General features: G+C 41.6%; 1 protein-coding gene across 6 annotated transcripts in view; it reads left to right on the top strand.

The window, feature by feature from the left end:
• The first annotated feature begins 3,923 nt into the window (after positions 1–3,923).
• Positions 3,924–17,876, top strand: part of SFPQ (splicing factor proline and glutamine rich) — a 75,953-nt gene continuing 62,000 nt past the window's right edge. For 4 of the 6 annotated variants that reach the window (XM_059135880.1, XM_059135877.1, XM_059135878.1 and 1 more), the window contains exons 1-10: positions 3,925–4,851; positions 5,572–5,760; positions 6,114–6,415; positions 6,515–6,610; positions 7,497–7,693; positions 7,797–7,881; positions 8,224–8,341; positions 8,683–8,731; positions 8,812–8,933; positions 17,749–17,796. In XM_059135880.1, coding sequence (XP_058991863.1) covers positions 4,045–4,851; positions 5,572–5,760; positions 6,114–6,415; positions 6,515–6,610; positions 7,497–7,693; positions 7,797–7,881; positions 8,224–8,341; positions 8,683–8,731; positions 8,812–8,933; positions 17,749–17,772 — 1,989 coding nt within the window. In that variant the 5' untranslated portion in view covers positions 3,925–4,044 and the 3' untranslated portion in view covers positions 17,773–17,796. Of the gene's footprint in view, positions 4,852–5,571; positions 5,761–6,113; positions 6,416–6,514; positions 6,611–7,496; positions 7,694–7,796; positions 7,882–8,223; positions 8,342–8,682; positions 8,732–8,811; positions 8,934–11,350; positions 17,797–17,876 lie in introns of all 6 variants that reach the window. The other 2 variants (XM_059135875.1, XM_059135874.1) reach the window with 2 other exon arrangements.

The following is a 17,876-nucleotide window of genomic DNA, read 5'->3' as shown; positions in this document are numbered from 1 at the left end:
TTATGAAGAGGATGAATCCTTGTTTTTTTTTTTTTTTTTTTTTTAAAGATTTTATTTATTTATTTGACAGAGAGAGATCACAAGTAGGCATAGAGGCAGGCAGAGAGAAAGAGAGGAGGAAGCAGGCTCCCTGCTGAGCAGAGAGCCCGATGCGGGGCTTGATCCGAGGACCCTGAGATCATGACCTGAGCCGAAGGCAGCAGCTTAACCCACTGAGCCACCCAGGCGCCCAAATCCTTGTTGTTTTTAACTAGGTGATGCTATTTAGTATGCTGGGGAAGATTGTGGGGAAGAACAGGTTAGGCTTTTTCTTTTTAAGATTTTACTTATTTATTTGACAGAGAGAGAGAGAGAGAGATCACAAATAGGCAAAAAGGCAGGCAGAGAGAGAGAGAGAGAGAAGCAGGCTCCCCACTGAGCAGAGAGCCCAATGCGGGGCTCAATCCCAGGACTCTGAGATGATGATCCAAGCCAAAGGCAGAGGCTTAACCCACTGAGCCACCCAGGTGCCCCACCAGTTTAGGCTGATAAAATCAAGAGGTCCATTTTAGATATACTCTATCTGATATGCCAGCGAGACCTCCAAGTGGAGAGGTCTAAGAAGTAGTTGAATATATGACATAGGAACTCAAAGGACAGACCTACCCTACTATGGAATTATACATTTAAAGATTATTAACATTTAGGTGGTATTTGGTCTTGAAGTGATTATCTACATAAGGAGAGAACAGTTAGTTGTTAAAGAGTGTCTAGAAATGAGCTCTGAAATATCTCAGCATTTAGAAGTGCTATAAGGGAGGAGTCAGCGACAGAGAGGGATCTCTGAAACAGGAGAAAAATCATCCGTGTGGTGTCACACACGCCCGTGAGAAAAGTGTTTCATCAAAGACAGAGGGCCATCCATGTGGAAGGTTACTAACAGGTAAAAAGAGTTAATTATAGAGAAGTGTTTTTTTTTTTTTTTTTAAGATTTTATTTATTTACCTGAGAGAGAGAGACAGTGAGAGAGAGCATGAACGAGGAGAAGGTCAGAGAGAGAAGCAGACTCCCCATGGAGCTGGGAGCCCGATGCGGGACTCGATCCCGGGACTCCAGGATCATGACCTGAGCCGAAGGCAGTCGTCCAACCAACTGAGCCACCCAGGCGTCCCTAGAGAAGTGTTTATTAAATTTTGCAACATGTGGATCACTATCATCCCTGGCAAGGCATCTTTTACGAGGAGAAGGGTGGACAGATTAGGGTAGATTTAAGAGGAAATTGAGGTGAGGAAGTGGAGACCTCTAGTGTAGACAACTTGTTTTAGTTTTCTTGTAAAGAAGAATGAAAGGGCACCTGGGTGGCTCAGCGGGTTAAAGCCTCTGCCTTCAGCTTAGGTCATGATCCTAGGATCCTGGGATTGAGCCCTGCATCGGGCTCTCTGCTCAGTGGGAAGCCTGCTTCCTCCTCTCTCTCTGCCTGCCTCTCTGCCTACTTGTGATCTCTGTCAAATAAACAAATAAAATCTTTTTTTAAAAAAAGAATGAAGACATGAGATGAAAGGATAAAAGTTTTGTTTATTTTGAAGATGGTTGTGTCTCAGTAGAAGTAACTGATGATACAGCGAGGAAAAATCCTTGAGAAGACATTCGGGGGGTGGGTATCCACAGCACTAGAGGAGGGGTCTGCCCTTTGATAGGGGCGAAGACACATCTTTCGTGGTATCAGGAAGACAGACAGAGAGGATGGGCACAAATATAAGCAGGCTTGAGGCTTTCCATCTAGATGAGAGTGTTCCTCTCTGATGATTTGTATTTTCTCAAAGAAAATAGGAAAATTAGTTGTGAAGTGAGAGAAGAAGGTATAAGAGTTTGAAGACAGAAAGCATGAAATACACTATCTCTGGAAGTGGGGAAGTGGGAAAGTGAATTTACTAATATTTTTTTTTAAAGATTTTATTTATTTATTTGACAGAGAGAAATCACAAGTAGATGGAGAGGCAGGCAGAGAGAGAGAGAGGGAAGCAGGCTCCCTGCTGAGCAGAGAGCCCGATGCGGGACTCGATCCCAGGACCCTGAGATCATAACCTGAGCTGAAGGCAGCAGCTTAACCCACTGAGCCACCCAGGCGCCCGGAAAGTGAATTTACTAGTGAGATTCAGTAAGATTGCCAGAAAAGTCTAATGCCCTTTGAGGCTTGTGGTCAGGAATTTAAAGTGAAAGCCTCAGCTCTTTTAAAGAAAGTGAATTGTTAGGTCCACTTAGAATTGGGGTTTTACCAAGTGAGTACAATGGAGAAAGAGAAAAACAAGAATTGTATTTGTGAGCAATCATAACATCTAAGCCTGGCGACAGATGTTATGAATATAAGAATGTGAAAGTGAAAAAGTAATACATTTAATGATCTGAAGGTTTTGAGGAAGTCAAAAAAATCAGAGTTACTATTGTTCAGAAAGTTGAGATGCTTAAAAGGAGATCTTAGAGATGGTATAGTTACTAGCAATAACAAACACCGGATTACTATGTGGAGGGTTAGGTGGATACTATAGGATGGAAGGGAAGATTGTTGGAGGTGAAGAATTAACAGAATATCCGGCAGTCATCCAAATAGATGTTGAATGATGAGCAGAAGTAGAGATGGAAAGGAAGACAAAGAGCCATGAGCTAGTATTAATAAAGGAAGGAATGATCCATCAAAAGGTCCATGGATGACAGTAACTTGGAAGGGTATTAACGGACATGGCTGGGGTACTTCAAAGTTGGAGGGTTTTTTTTTGTTGTTGTTTTTAACCAATAGTTTTTGTTGTTGTTAGATTTTTATTTATTTACTTGACAGACAGGGATTACAAGCAGGCAGGGAGGCAGGCAGAGAGAGAGGAGAGAAGAGGAAGCAGGCTCCCCGCTGAGCAGAGAGCCCGATGCGGGCCTCGATCCCAGGAGCCTGGGATCATGACCAGAGCCGAAGGCAGAAGCTTTAACCCACTGAGCCACCCAGGTATCCCCAAACTTAGAGTTTGAAGTAAGAAGGATACTGTCCATTGTTTGATTCCATATAGATATTTTAACATTGTAATTTTAAAGTATCTTAATCTGTTCACAAAGTGTTGAGTGCTAGTGGATTATTTTATTTATTTGAGAGAGAGAGGGAGAGAAAGCACAAGCAGTGGAAGGACAGAGGGAGAGAGTGAGGGAGAAGAACACTCCCCGCCTAGCAGGGAGCCCAACGCGGGGCTCCATCCTAGGACCCTTGGGATCATGACCCGAGTCGAAGGCAGATGCCCCAGTACTAGTGGAGTTAAATAAAATGTTATATTCATTCTGTGATTTGTGTATGTAAATTACTAGTCTATACACACGCATATATGTACACAATTAAAACTTTTCTTTTTGAGCAAAGAGTGCACTAATTTAAGCCTATTCCAAAGTTTATATTGCTAAAACAAATCTGTACTCCAGTGAGGTTCCAAAATGAAATTAATAAGACTGTGTGTGAAATCGGTAAGATTTTATTTCTCTAATTTAATTGGCCCAGCACAAGGTAGAGTAGGTAGTAAGCACAAGTAATTTATGCTTTTGAACCAGAGAACATCTGTTCTTTTCGGGCAAGAATACCGGCAGGCAGCTCTTGGGGGGTAATCAAGAAAAGAAAAGGGTCCTCTAACATCTCTCCCCAGGAGCTGATAGGGCCCTGGCTATCAGGGAAAATTGCTCTGGCGAACCCATTCAAATTTCTCACAGCAAATCACAGTGGCCTACAGCCAACTCCTTTTCCGCTCATTGGCCAACTGGAAACTTCAGCCCCTCCCCCTACGCCTCCCTCCTCTCATCCGGAAGCCAATCGGAAAGATAAGCGCTCCGTAACTTAGTGTCATCAAGTACCGTACTTGCAATTGGCTATTGGAGCTACCGATCGAGAAGTAGGCGGGGCCATACCAGCTGGTCTATATAAGACGAGGACAAAGGCGGCGCGCCGCCTGTGTCATCCGCCATCTTGTGCGAAGCAAGGTGGCCTCCACGTTCCCTGAGCGTCTTCTCCGCTTCTGCCTCGACCGCCCCTTGATCACAGACATGTCTCGGGACCGGTTCCGGAGCCGTGGCGGTGGCGGTGGCGGCTTCCACCGGCGCGGAGGAGGCGGCGGCCGCGGCGGCCTCCACGACTTCCGCTCCCCGCCACCCGGCATGGGCCTCAATCAGAACCGCGGACCCATGGGGCCCGGCCCGGGCCAGGGTGGTCCCAAGCCCCCGATCCCGCCACCGCCTCCGCATCAGCAACAGCAGCAGCCACCGCCGCAACAGCCGCCACCACAGCAGCCGCCGCCGCTTCAGCCGCCACCGCATCAGCCGCCGCATCAGCAGCCGCCGCCGCCACAGGACTCGTCCAAGCCCGTCGTTCCTCAGGGACCCGGCCCGGCTCCCGGAGTGGGCAGCGCTCCGCCGGCCTCGGGCTCGGCACCGCCTGCCACTCCTCCGACCTCCGGGGCCCCTACGGGGCCGGGCCCCACCCCGACCCCGCCGCCCGCTGTCACCTCGGCGCCCCCCGGGGCGCCCCCGCCCGCGCCGCCGAGCAGCGGGGTCCCCACCACCCCGCCTCAGACCGGGGGCCCGCCGCCTCCACCCACAGGGGGCCCAGGCCCTGGGCCTAAGCAGGGCCCAGGACCCGGAGGCCCGAAGGGCGGCAAAATGCCAGGCGGGCCGAAGCCCGGCGGTGGCCCGGGCCTAAGCACTCCTGGCGGCCACCCCAAGCCGCCGCACCGAGGCGGCGGGGAGCCCCGCGGAGGTCGGCAGCATCACCCGCCCTACCACCAGCAGCACCACCAGGGCCCCCCGCCTGGCGGGCCAGGCGGCCGCAGCGAGGAGAAGATCTCCGACTCAGAGGTGAGTGTCTCCCGGAGCTACGCGTCGGTTTCTCTAAGATGGCGGCGGCCCCCTCCTCTTTCCCTTCCCGGCCTCCATTTTGTCGGAGACCGGAAGGCGCGTGCGCGCGGGCGGTGGAGGGCGGGGCCGCTGCCGGAGCGTGGGGCGGAAGGCGTGGGTCCTCTTCCTGGCCCCAGGCTAGTCTCCCGGCTGGCTGAGGACCGAGGGTGGGTGGCCTGAGGAGGCAGCGCTGAGAAGCTGTGCTCGGCCCTGTTAAAACCAGAGGATCCTGGGGACGGAGTAGAGCGTGAAATGCAGGGTTGGCCAGGTTGGGGGAGACCTTAAAAGCGCAGGCACAAAGGTACCGGTGATAGCAGGATTTTCATCGCATCCTTTTTTTCACTTAATAGTCGGTGGCCATTTTAACTTAATGTGTTAATGCTACGATTTAGGTTTGCCAGGAATACTTAATATATACAGCTGATGTTGATTGTGTTGAGTCGAGTTTGGAGAGGGCTATAGGTCTATTTTCGAGTGTTTTGGATGGTTTGGGCTATTTGATGATAGTTAATACGTTGGAAATCCCTATGATACGGAATCTTGACTTTGACTGTAAATGGAACAGAAAAGCAACCCGATTGGTGGTATTACCCAGTCTGGGAAAGCGAACATTATTACTGGATTTTTCTACCTGTTAAGGTCATTCATTGGTTTCTGAAAATTTCCTTCCTTTTTCATTAGGGATTTAAAGCCAACTTGTCTCTCTTGAGGAGGCCTGGAGAGAAAACTTACACTCAGCGTTGTCGGTTGTTTGTTGGGAATCTACCTGCTGATATCACAGAGGATGAATTCAAAAGACTTTTCGCTAAATATGGAGAACCAGGAGAAGTTTTTATCAATAAAGGCAAAGGATTTGGGTTTATTAAACTTGTGAGTTTTTTTTCTTTTTTAATGTGGATTTAGAGGGGTTTTCAGGGGTTTTCCCTTGTTTTTTTGCTACTGCAAACTCTAGTGTTCAAGCCAACAGCAGTAAGTTGGTCTTTAAAATTTTCATTGTTATTTACAAAAAAGGTGCATTTGTATTATGAATAATTGTTGGTACTAAGAAAAGACAGGAGTGGGTGGGTAAGACCTTTACCTACCCTGGGTGGTGTCAGGGAGAGCTGCCTGCGGATCTTGAGCTAAGCTGGAGAAAGGGAAGGGAGTTAAGCTTTTGACCGTTCTGGAGTGGATGTTAATTGATGTTGAAGTTATGTTAACATGAGTATGTCTGATACTTTCAGGAATCTAGGGCATTGGCTGAAATTGCCAAAGCTGAACTTGATGATACACCCATGAGAGGTAGACAGCTTCGGGTTCGTTTTGCCACACACGCTGCCGCTCTCTCCGTTCGAAATCTTTCACCTTACGTTTCCAATGAACTGTTGGAAGAAGCCTTTAGCCAATTTGGTCCTATTGAAAGGGCTGTTGTAATTGTGGATGATCGTGGGAGATCTACAGGGAAAGGCATTGTTGAATTTGCTTCTAAACCAGCAGCAAGAAAAGCCTTTGAAAGATGCAGTGAAGGTGTTTTCTTACTGACAACGTAAGTTCATATGCTTATAATAATTTTTATTTATTAACTTGGATGAGGAAGTTGGGATAAAACTGAAAGCAGTTAAGATGGAACCATTTCTGTTACTAGAACTCCTCGTCCAGTCATTGTGGAACCACTTGAACAATTAGATGATGAAGATGGCCTTCCTGAAAAACTTGCACAGAAGAATCCAATGTATCAAAAGTAAGATTGATTTAATCTGAGCAGTTTTTTTTTATCTGAGCAATTTTTAATTGCAGATGAGAACTTGTAGTAGTCTTTCAGTTTTGTTTAGAGAATGAGAAATTCTTTGAAATGCATGTGCTTGATAGAAATATAAGGGTCAGGAAGTTTAGAGGTTTTGAAGCAGAGATAGTCAAATGCTTAATGTTTGTTGCTTAATGTTTTATATGCAGTTTTGTTTGGCCTTTGAACAACTGCATGATGAATACCTATCTTTTTAAGGATTAAAAAAACAGCTCTTGAGGGATGCCTGGGTGGCTCAGTAGATTAAGCTGCTGCCTTTCGCTCAGGTTATGATCCCCGTGTTCTGGGATCGAGTCCCGCATGGGGCTCCCTGTCCAGCAGGGAGCCTGCTTCTCTCTCTGCCTCTGCCTGCTTGTGCTGTCTCTCTGACAAATAAATAAATAAAATCTTTTAAAAAAAAAGTCCTTGAATAGGAATTTGGGTAGAGGAAATAAAATTAGGAAATGAGGAAGGTGGGATTTATTTCCCAGGATTTATTGTCCTGGGATCTGTTATTTATTACTTTGTGAAGATTTGTTTATTAGCACGGCCAGGTACATGTGGCGTGGTTGTGGGTGGGAGTAGAAGGAGAGAATCTTAAGTAGACTTCTGCTGAGGCAGGGCTCACTCTGATGGCCTGAGCCAAAATCAAGACTCAGAATGAGCCAAGCAGCTGGCCCTGGAACATGCCATTTTTAATGTAGGTTGTTTTACATGAACCAAGGGGGCTGTTCCCTTTTGGGATTTCTTACATGTGATAGGCCGGGGGGACGTCTGTTTTTAGGGCAATCAGGTAGTATCTCTTGCGTGTGTCACAAGCTGGTTCATGTTTAAATACTGTCAGGGAGAGAGAAACGCCTCCTCGTTTTGCCCAACATGGCACATTTGAGTATGAATATTCTCAGCGTTGGAAATCCCTGGATGAAATGGAAAAACAGCAAAGGGAACAAGTTGAAAAAAACATGAAAGATGCAAAAGACAAATTGGAAAGTGAAATGGAAGATGCCTATCATGAGCATCAGGCAAATCTTCTGCGTCAAGGTAAAGACCCTTTTGTGTAAATATCACTGATGGGATCAGTTGGTTTTTGAAATTTTTTTATAGTCCCATTGATGTGAATTCAAAACAATTTTCTAATGTTCAGATCTGATGAGACGCCAGGAAGAATTAAGACGCATGGAAGAACTTCACAATCAAGAAATGCAGAAACGTAAAGAAATGCAACTAAGGTAAAATTTTGTTAAGCTAATAAGCCTTTGCTTCTGGATTAACATTCAGAGGGAAAGATGGGCCTAAATTTTGCAGGCGAGTCTGATGTAACAGGGAGGTTACATACTGGTCAGTGTTGGTTTAACACAAAGTTGGAGTAGAATGTAAGGTTTTGATTGATGACGTCTGTTTTCTTTGCCAGAATGCTTCTAAGTCTCTTCTACACTCCACGCTTTCATGTGTGTTTGCTGTAATCTAGACTTCGTAAATAAAGCTCTGAGGCACATTACTAGCTTTCTTTAAATTGGCTTTTAAAAGATGCATATGACACTTTAGTTTATATGCTTGGTGAATATTTCCAGGCAAGAAGAAGAACGACGTAGAAGGGAAGAAGAGATGATGATTCGTCAGCGTGAAATGGAAGAACAAATGAGACGCCAAAGAGAGGAAAGTTATAGCCGGATGGGCTACATGGATCCAGTAAGTAAAATTCTTTTGAAATGTAATTGGAGTTGTCTACAAAACTTGGAGGTACCTCAAATGAAACTTTGCTCAAATAAATGACATTTTTACTTGACGGCCGTTCTTTATACGAGTGTGTTATTATGATTAATACACTTTTAAGTTTTATTTTCTTGGCTGGGCCTAAAGATTTCACTGATTGGGAAGAAGCCTTACGGGTTTTCTGATAATTGAGTTCTCAACATTTGGTTTCAGAATACTGGTTTTACGTGTAGTCTTAACTGATTTTTAAGTTTTGGAAATTTTTTGGTATAGTACAGGTGTATGAAAGGGTTCATTTTTATTTCTTTTTCTTGCAGAGAGAAAGAGACATGAGAATGGGTGGTGGAGGAGCAATGAACATGGGAGGTAAGCAGGAAAATCAAATTAGCAGTACCATTAGAGAGCAGTGTCCTGGTTGAGTTGTAACCAGCATTTTTGTTTCCTAGATCCCTATGGTTCAGGAGGCCAGAAATTTCCACCTCTAGGTGGTGGAGGTGGCATAGGTTATGAAGCTAATCCTGGAGTCCCACCAGCAACCATGAGTGGTTCCATGATGGGAAGCGACATGGTAATGTATCCTGTATGACGTAGTACGAAGGAAATTCTCATTTTTCACAACTTACGTGTGTGTGTTTTGTTTTTTGTTTTTTGGTTTTTTTTTCTTTTTTAAGTAGGTAACTGGACCTCTTTTTAGTTCCCTTATCACGTAAATCATAATCTCGAGGAGTACTTTGGCAACATAGAAGAACTCAGTGTGTGGTAACCTAAACAGAAATGGTTGCCAACAAGAAGTCAATGCTGTCAGTAGTATGTTGGAGTTCTCTTTGGCAATAAATAGACATAGGTGCTTTCTATTATATTGCTTGTGTACTTTTGCACTCTAGCACATGGCAAATTGAAATTCTAAATGTTAGATGATGTACCTGATTATTCTACATCCAAGTGAGAGTAATCAAATGGCAAACTGTCATTCATTAAGCTGATATTTGCCATAAGTATGAATCAGACTTGTAGTTTATAGTTTTAGGCATGTTCTAGTGATGTGTAGGACTTTGATCTATATTTGGTGTGGTTTCTACCCATGAAAAGGGAGTTGTTCACTGTTTTGACTCGTCGTTTCCCACTTGTTGGGCCTGTCAATAGGTGCACCTTCTAAAATAAACTGACATCTCTATTTTGCTACAGGATAGCAAAAATCATTGACAGTTTTAAGCATACTAGTTGTGTGCATTTGATCTGAACCTTCTTGATGCTTTCATATTTTAACTGTACAGATAGCCTGTCAGGATGCTTTAGAACCACCAAGTGAGTTGGTCTGAGTGGCTGTGTTAGGGCTTTACAGATTGTAGGAAAATTGAATATTGGATTTAGAGGTGGGTTTAGAGAAGAATGCATTTTCACAACTGAACTGAATCTGATTGGTTCACCTGCAAACTTTTGGCAAAGGAGGGAAGCTTTAGCACGAAGCTTATTAGATTCATTTTACATATAGGAGTATAAGGATTTAGTATGGGGCCTAGTCTATTTAAAATCTCCATAAGGTTTTTTGAGAATTAGAATCATAAATACCTGGTTGGGTTAAAATATAGTGTTACTAGCTTTCTTTAAATTAAGTTTTAAAAAAATACTGTGGGTAACATTTTGGTTTATATGCTTTTCTGAAAGGTAGATTGTAGGTCTGTATCAGATTTGTAAAACTAATTTGACGTGATGTTCCCACAATTAAGGTTCTTTGTATGTCCCTTGTAACAGATAGGGAAAACACTAATCGTGAAACCCAAAAATTTTCTTAGAGCTTTTGAGATACACAGCATAATGGGCTAAAACCCTGAAATTTTTAGGATTTTGAGAAATAGTTTAGAGGGTTGAGGTTTAGTTTTTTAAGTAGTTCTATAGTGTTCAATAGGAAACCTATTGGAAATATGTATAGGAACAGTTAAACCCTGATGCTCCCCCCCTGCATTTTTGGAGTGATGCTCGCAGTAATTTATTCTGAATGGAATTTGAAAGATAGTTGAGGCTTCTGTGCTTTGCATATCTATAGGGTTTTTCTATTTGGGGAATATAGATTTCTCAGATTAGAAGTACTTAAAACCAGGTGGAATCATGAAATCCTGCTTTATTGCAGTTACTTGAGCTTGGTGTTTAGTTGTTTGGGAGAAAGCCAAAACGTGGAATCATAGCTAACCAGTGGACTTTCAAAGACCTGAAGAAAAAGCTGGGCCGGTGTGGGGGTGGGCTGTATATTCAGTCAATTTGCAGCAACACAGACTACTGGGAACATAATTGTCTCTGGTTATGTAGTGATGGTTCTGAAGGTGGTATACCTGTGAGAATATGGCAATACTTTTTAATGAAGTTACTGTGCCGGTTAAGTGACTAAATCTGTTAGTCTTTTATGCTTTTTCTTTTTGTAGTCTGGTAGCATTTTATTAAAACTTTGAACCTTTTAAGATTTCTGCAAGTTAGCAGATGTGTCTTAAGATCTTGAAAAGCACAAGGTTTCTTACGCAGCTCATGCCACTAACTGGTGAGTAGGTCTTTGTCACTTCATTGAGTGCATTGAATCTGTCTGGTTGGGCTTGTTAGGCTTACTTGGAAAATAAATTTCCTGTTCAGACCTTGAAAGTGAGAAGTTTGCAAGCTTTTCCAGTGGGTTAATCTGATGTGAAATTTCTTAAAACTCATTTTGGAATGGGTTTTCACATCTGCACTAATGCTTAAATTTTTTAGCACTACAGGGAAGACCTATTCTTTGAAACAGGTGTATGAGAATGGCTCAAGTGGGAACATACCACAAGGCATGTATTATCGTAAACTAATTTTCAAATTACCCTTTTTTCCTTTCTATGTTCCCGGTACCTGTGGATCGACTCATTGGTGATTGTTTCGACGAACGTTGACTACGGAACCTTCTAAAATATTTACTTAACACACATGGACATCAACTACATATAATGAACTGTTAATTTACTGTTCCAATAGCGTACTGAGCGCTTTGGGCAGGGAGGTGCGGGACCTGTGGGTGGACAGGGTCCTAGAGGAATGGGGCCTGGAACTCCAGCAGGATATGGTAGAGGGAGAGAAGAGTATGAAGGCCCAAACAAAAAGCCCCGATTTTAGATGTGATACCTAGGTTTTCATTCCAGTTTGTTTTTGTCTTTTCTTGTTTAGATACCAATCTTTTAAATTCTTGCATTTTAGTAAGAAAGCTACCTTTTTATGGATGTTAGCAGTTTATTGACCTAATATTTGTAAATGGTCTGTTTGGGCAGGTAAAATTATGTAATGCAGTGTTTCAAACGGGAATTTTTTTTTCTTTTTATTTACTTTTTTTTTTAACTGTATAATGTCCCTCAAGTTATGGCAGTGTACCTTGTGCCACTGAATTTCCAAAGTGTACCAATTTTTTTTTTACTGTGCTTCAAATAAATAGAAAAAATAGTTATAATATTGATCTTCAACTTTGCCATTCATGCTTCTATGCACATTAGGCTAGGTATTCCACTTTGAAAGCATGAGCGTGTCTAGGCCTTCAAATGGCACCTGCCGTTTCTGGGAAATGTATCTGTAGGCTAAGTATTGCTTTCTACAAACAAGTACCCCCTTGTTTTAAAAAGAAGAAATGCATATTGAAGTAGTTTCATGATTTGATTTGTTTGGCATTATAGGAAGCAAGCTGGTGCTAAGTATTTTTAAATGGTTATGTAAGCAAGCTGAACTGTAAATCTTCCTTCGGGAATGTGTATTAAGATGATGGAATGGGTGAAAGACTATTGGTAGGGAGAGAAAGTGGGTATGACTAAATGGATCTTTATGGCCCTATGATCTATCCTTTCCTTGAAAGTTTCTGAAGAAAAAGTGGAAAGATCATTCTGTTGCATTTCTCCATTCTTGTTTTTAAAAGAACAAGTCCCAAGCCCTACATATGGCTTGTATTGAACTTTCACATTTGAATTAAAGATTGTTAAACATGAAGCCTTTTCATGTATTACTTCAAGTGATTTATGAAGATGGGGTTTAGTCTGAAAAATGCAACTGGAAAGTAAGAAGCGTAGTAACCATAAAGTAGCTTTAGCTATGTATGCATTTGTACTCTGTAACTTTTTACATCTCCTTGTGCTACTGCTGGTGGGCAAAATCTGTAGGACTGTAACAATCTACTTGTTCTCTTGTCTAAGAACTAGTGGTGACTGTTAATGACAAATAGGGTTGCAGATAATAATTCTTACTGTAAAATATTTGTTAACATGTTTTTCCATAGTTTACTTTCGATGTAGCACTAATTCTGGAGAGAGTTGCTTATGCTACACAGTACAAATAGCCCTTCTTCCCACCATAAAGTTTTGGAGTGTTTCGATGGTGTTGTCAGTTGATTGTCAACTTCATTGAATCTCCTTCCATTAGGAAAGACATTTTGACTTTTATTAAAGTAGATCGTTACTGTTGTCTGTTAGTACAACGGGAACCTGTTTTCCCAGTGCATATATGTTAGCAGAGGAAGAGTTTCCTAAAAGTAGGTAAAGTAACGAACGGTTTGGCTTGTTCTTAGTTACGTTTCCATTCAAATTTGTACATTACAGAGCTCTCACTATGGAATGTGTCTTCCTCTTTTTCACCTCTGTTCTTGGTGCTAATTGGCAAAAGTAAAATTCTAAATCAAATCTTGGTTAAAATGCTGAAGTTTAGTATTGTGCCTGAGTACAAAGGGAAACCTATTGTTGAAACAGTTGAGCACTTTGTGCATAGGAGACTGGATAATACTAAAAGTAAAACACTAGGGGAATATAATTATAGGCGTGTCACCCAGTTCTGCTTGTGTGACTGACAGGTACATGGTGTGCTAATTAAGGAAGAGAGTCTCCTTAGAAAATCATCATTTCTTCACCAAGACCTTTGGAAATGGGTAGTAGTTCTACCACTATTCTATCAATAAGGAAGTTTTGTCCTAAGTCATCAATTGGTGATATGTATGAGGTTATCTGTATGGAAACAAGGGTGTGGATTTGAAAGGAATCCATTACAATCTATCTGATTGAATTGTATGGTAGGGACTCCACTAATGATAACATAAGGGGTGTTCATGGGACACCCATAGAGGGTGAACTTGAATGTGTGTGGGCGGGGGCTGGTGGGGAAGTGGGAAAATCTGCCTATAAAATTAATGTTTCAGTTTATTTTTCAGATTACATGCCTTTCTTTATAAGGGATGCTGGCACAGACCCCTAAAATAAGCTTTTGTAGTACTGTACCTTTGAAGAGTGGTGAAGGATGCTTAAATGGATAATCTCCTGAAAGTTGTGGCTTTGATAGCCTTACTGTGGGCTGTAGAATTGCTAAACGTTGTTTAGCAAATAATGTTGCTTAGTTCCAACTAAGTTTTGCCTTTAATCACTGAAACAGCAGTGTACCAAGGGTTGTAAGCTACTCAAATAGACTTTCAATAAGTCTTGGAATGCATATGATAGTTTTTAGACTAATGTGAATTGAAATCATCTTAAAAAGGAATTTCCTAAAAGCTGATAATGAAATGTGGGGTGGGAAAGGGAGTGTAGTACCTTTGAAGTATTTTAGTCATTTTTCTCATTTAAAGTAACCACCTGCCCCCATTTCCTCTCCTCTACTTTCTCTCATAATTTTGTGTTAAGAGGAACACTGATTGTTTTAAGCTAATTACTCCTAATCTTAAGAAATTGCATTCTCTAAGAGACCCCAATGTATTTAGTAGGTACCTTCTAAGATTAACCCAATGGCTCACATTCAGTGAAACCCTAATCCTCTTGACTTAGAACACTAATTAAACTCCTAAGTAGAAGTACTATAAACCCCACCACTCTTTATAGATGTATTATACCACTAATATAAACAGATAATAATTTGGGAAATTGTAACGGTACGCCTGTGCAATTTTTTATAAGTGGCATATTATGGCAGACAAAAATTTAGATACTTGGCTTTTCTTGGGCGCCACTCTGTTGTGGCGGAATGTTTTCTGGTGTTCTTGGACTGCAATTATGCACTATTAAAGTAGTGGCCTGCTACATAACTGCGTTTAGCCAGCATTTCTGCAGTGCGTAACTGTGAGGAACGTAGTACCGCAAATGGCAATGGACATTAGGACCCGGATGTAGTATTCCTGCTTGCTCCAAGATTCTCATTGCCGACTGCATACAGGTAGGTAACAAGCAATATAATCTAACTTGGTGACTTGCTATGTACTTTTATTCCGTGGGCATTCTGACATCACACTTCTGACAATGAAATTGCAGTGCAGCACCTAACACTTGTATGGTAAAGCTAGTTTCTATCAAAACTGCGTGGGTTTGGGCTTAGAGCTGTAATTTGTCAGGCAGAATTCAGTGCTGTTGCAGTTCTCAGATAAAAAGTGCAAACTTGATTCTTTGGTATGTCTGATTCAGTTGCGTGGTTTCCTTTAGTTGCATTGTAACTGAAGAGAACCTGGAGCATATCAGTGGTGTGGGGGAGAGGGAATCAAACCATACTTGGGAAGTAGAGTGCTTTTAAGCATATTGACACGACTGTATAGCCTGTGATACTGAGTCTCTGTTGTAGCAAACTGACCTCATAGGTCAGCAATATCAATTTCAGAATGCAATCTCGGTAATTTCTGTAGGTTGAGTGAATTAAGACAAAGTACAGGTTTTTTTTTGTAATGTGATTTAAATTTTTTTTTTTTTTAATGGGCTTCATGGGAATGAATACCTTTGTTACTAATGTGGGCTTAGGTGGGAATCTAATGTGTATAGTTCAAGTTATGTGACTTATCTAAAAATGTCTCTGCTCTAAACCTGGGGGAAAGTGGTGTGGCATGTTGATTTGCCTGCAGTTGAATACATGTTGGGAATCATTTCCCAATCCTAAGCCTTCGTCGTATTCTGTAGGATAACTGCACATGTTCAGAGTAGCTTTTCAAATTTGGTTCCCTTATTAGCTTTAGGGATGTGATGTTATATAATCCAAAATGTTCACCCAAGAAAAAGAAAAGTCTTCAAAAGCACCTTCTTTTGTTGCTTAGGACTTAAGCTTTGTAAGCTTTGCATCAACTGTTGTTCCAGACCTCAATTCAACTTAACTTTGGTCTCTGAGCTGGTTTTTAGATAGCATGCATGAGAAACCGCTATCATGTATAATGCTTTCTGCTCTGTAACTGGAAAGTTCGGTTTACTTTGCATAAATGCCGGTGAAAACTCTTCATGACTGAGAATTTTCTTCCACTCTATCAAGAAAAATGGCTTGTTCTTTGGCAAGCAATTCACAAGGTGGGGACAAATTGGTACTTAATATGTAGTCTGTTCAAGCAAATAACTTGACTCTCCTGTTAAAAAAGCAAATGGTGACTAGTTTAGTTCTATATTGATAGTACAATGCAGTGCAAACATAATGCTCAGTATTAGTGACGAGAGTGTCACTAAATTGACATACAACCCTGATGGGGTTTTCCTGTGGCATAATTCATTAAATCGGTGGCCAACACTTGCTGCCGTAATTTAGTGATTCGAGTGCTTAGAAATAAAAGCTCAGGTTTATTTCCTAATAGCCAGTAACAATTTTGAGAGAACGTACTTGTTATAATCTATGGACTTGAGGAACATTACTGGGGAGGGCGGTTAATTTTGCTTCATTTCTGCTTATTTCAAGATGAATAGGTTTTTGCACTTTGAAATGAGAAACCTGTGACTTAAGTCCATTCTTACTAGTTTCGATTTGTATGTAGCTATAATTTGTGAATCTTAGTGTAGAGGGTCTCACTCACTCAAAAAGCTGGGAATAAATGGGTTGCAGTAACAACACTATACCGAGGTGCTTGCATTGTATTTCATAGTCTTTTCTTGTTACAAACCCAAATTATTCTTTTTAATGAGAATGGTTTAAAGTTCAGAGGTGTGATGCCAGAATGCATTTTCGTACTGTTAGGCCCTTGGAACAGATACCGGTGCTTTCTGAAAGATGAAAGAAATGGAATGGGTGCTCTTCACACAGGTTGCAAAACCTACAAAGAATGCATAATAGTCTCATTTTTTTCCCCTAGAGAAGAGATGCGTGTGACTAGTTTGGACTTTTAACCTAAATGGGGGTTGCATGTCTCCTATTGTTAATCATTGTCAGCTGCAGTGACATGATCCACAGTCCTGCATTTACTGCCTTTCCCTTAATGATTTTGGACAGGTTTGAGAGAGCCAGGATGTTTGTTCTGGGCCTTTATTTGGTTTTGGCTTTAGCTGATAATGTTTCAGTGTTCTGTCAGCTAGTGCAGTTCTCAAATGGCTGCCTATTAGGGAAAGAATTCTGAGGATTTGACTGTTCCTAATCATCTGTCATTGCTGCTAGATAATGATTGGCAATTTTTAAGACTCAACTGTGGAAATCTCACAGTTGGTAAACCATCAACCATAAAAATGTTGCTTTTGAACACCAGTGCTGAAAAGATTTTATTTGGAGGGTGAGAAGGGGGCTGGATGCAGGATAGGATAATCTGGAGAATGGGGGAGAATGCAAACGATATAGTATCCCTTATGGATGGTACATGTGCAACAGGGAGCTTTTTTTTTTAATCCCCTTGGCAGTAACTGATAATCAGGGAGGAAGAAAAACCTGGAACTTGAATTAAGGCTGATCTTTCTGGTTTTTGTGCACCGTGGCCCTGCCAGGCATATATAGTGAAGGTGAATGTTTTCTCCCTCAGAAAAACTCAGGTTCCTTGCTGTCCCAAATAAGGCCTAGCTTCCCTGCCCTAACTGAAAACTCAGTGAGGACTTGGAGGGAAAGAACGAGGCAAATACAGAGGATTGCAGGATAACAACTGCATTGTTGTGTACTGTGGATGGGGGAGGGCACTCTTGGAGGACTCCTGCTGCAGGTGGTCAGTCCACCTGAGACCGGAAGACATACTTGAATGGGGAGCAGGGTACGTGCTTTCATATGAAAAGAGAGCTGATGTTAAAACTCATTTGGTAAGGTAAACGTTGTCACATACCTTCACATAAGGGATAGTATATTTTGGGTTGCAGTCAAACTTGATTGTGCTCAGACTGGTGAAAATAGCAGATAGGCTTTTGTATTTTAAATAAGATACAGTTTTTATTCTTTGAATTGAGCTGTCTACTTTATTACTTTACATAAAAATAATTTTAGATTTTTTCCCCCCATCAAGTTTCTTCCTGTTTTCTTTTTTTGGTTTTTTTTTTTTTTTTTTTTTCCTTTTTTCTTTTCTTTTTTTTTTTCTTTTTTTTTTTTTTTTAATGCTGTAACTTGCCCCTAATCTTTGTCTCTGGAATTTTACTCTCTAAATTTTAAAGTTAACTAGCATTTTCAAACCTTTATACCCTTGTCTTTTATATTAACTTTCTCTTATTATTCTTTAGGTAAGAATGATTGAGGTTGGCTGATACTGGAGTACTCACTCACTTCAAGTAAGTTTCCTTAGAAGTCCTAACCTGTAGAAGACTTTTGAGTGTGATATGTTAACAAAGGTTAAACAATGTGATTTAGC

The sequence above is a fragment of the Mustela lutreola genome, chromosome 10 (genome assembly GCF_030435805.1).
Source record: "Mustela lutreola isolate mMusLut2 chromosome 10, mMusLut2.pri, whole genome shotgun sequence".
NCBI lineage: Eukaryota > Metazoa > Chordata > Mammalia > Carnivora > Mustelidae > Mustela > Mustela lutreola.
This window is presented reverse-complemented; position numbering and strand designations above follow the sequence as displayed.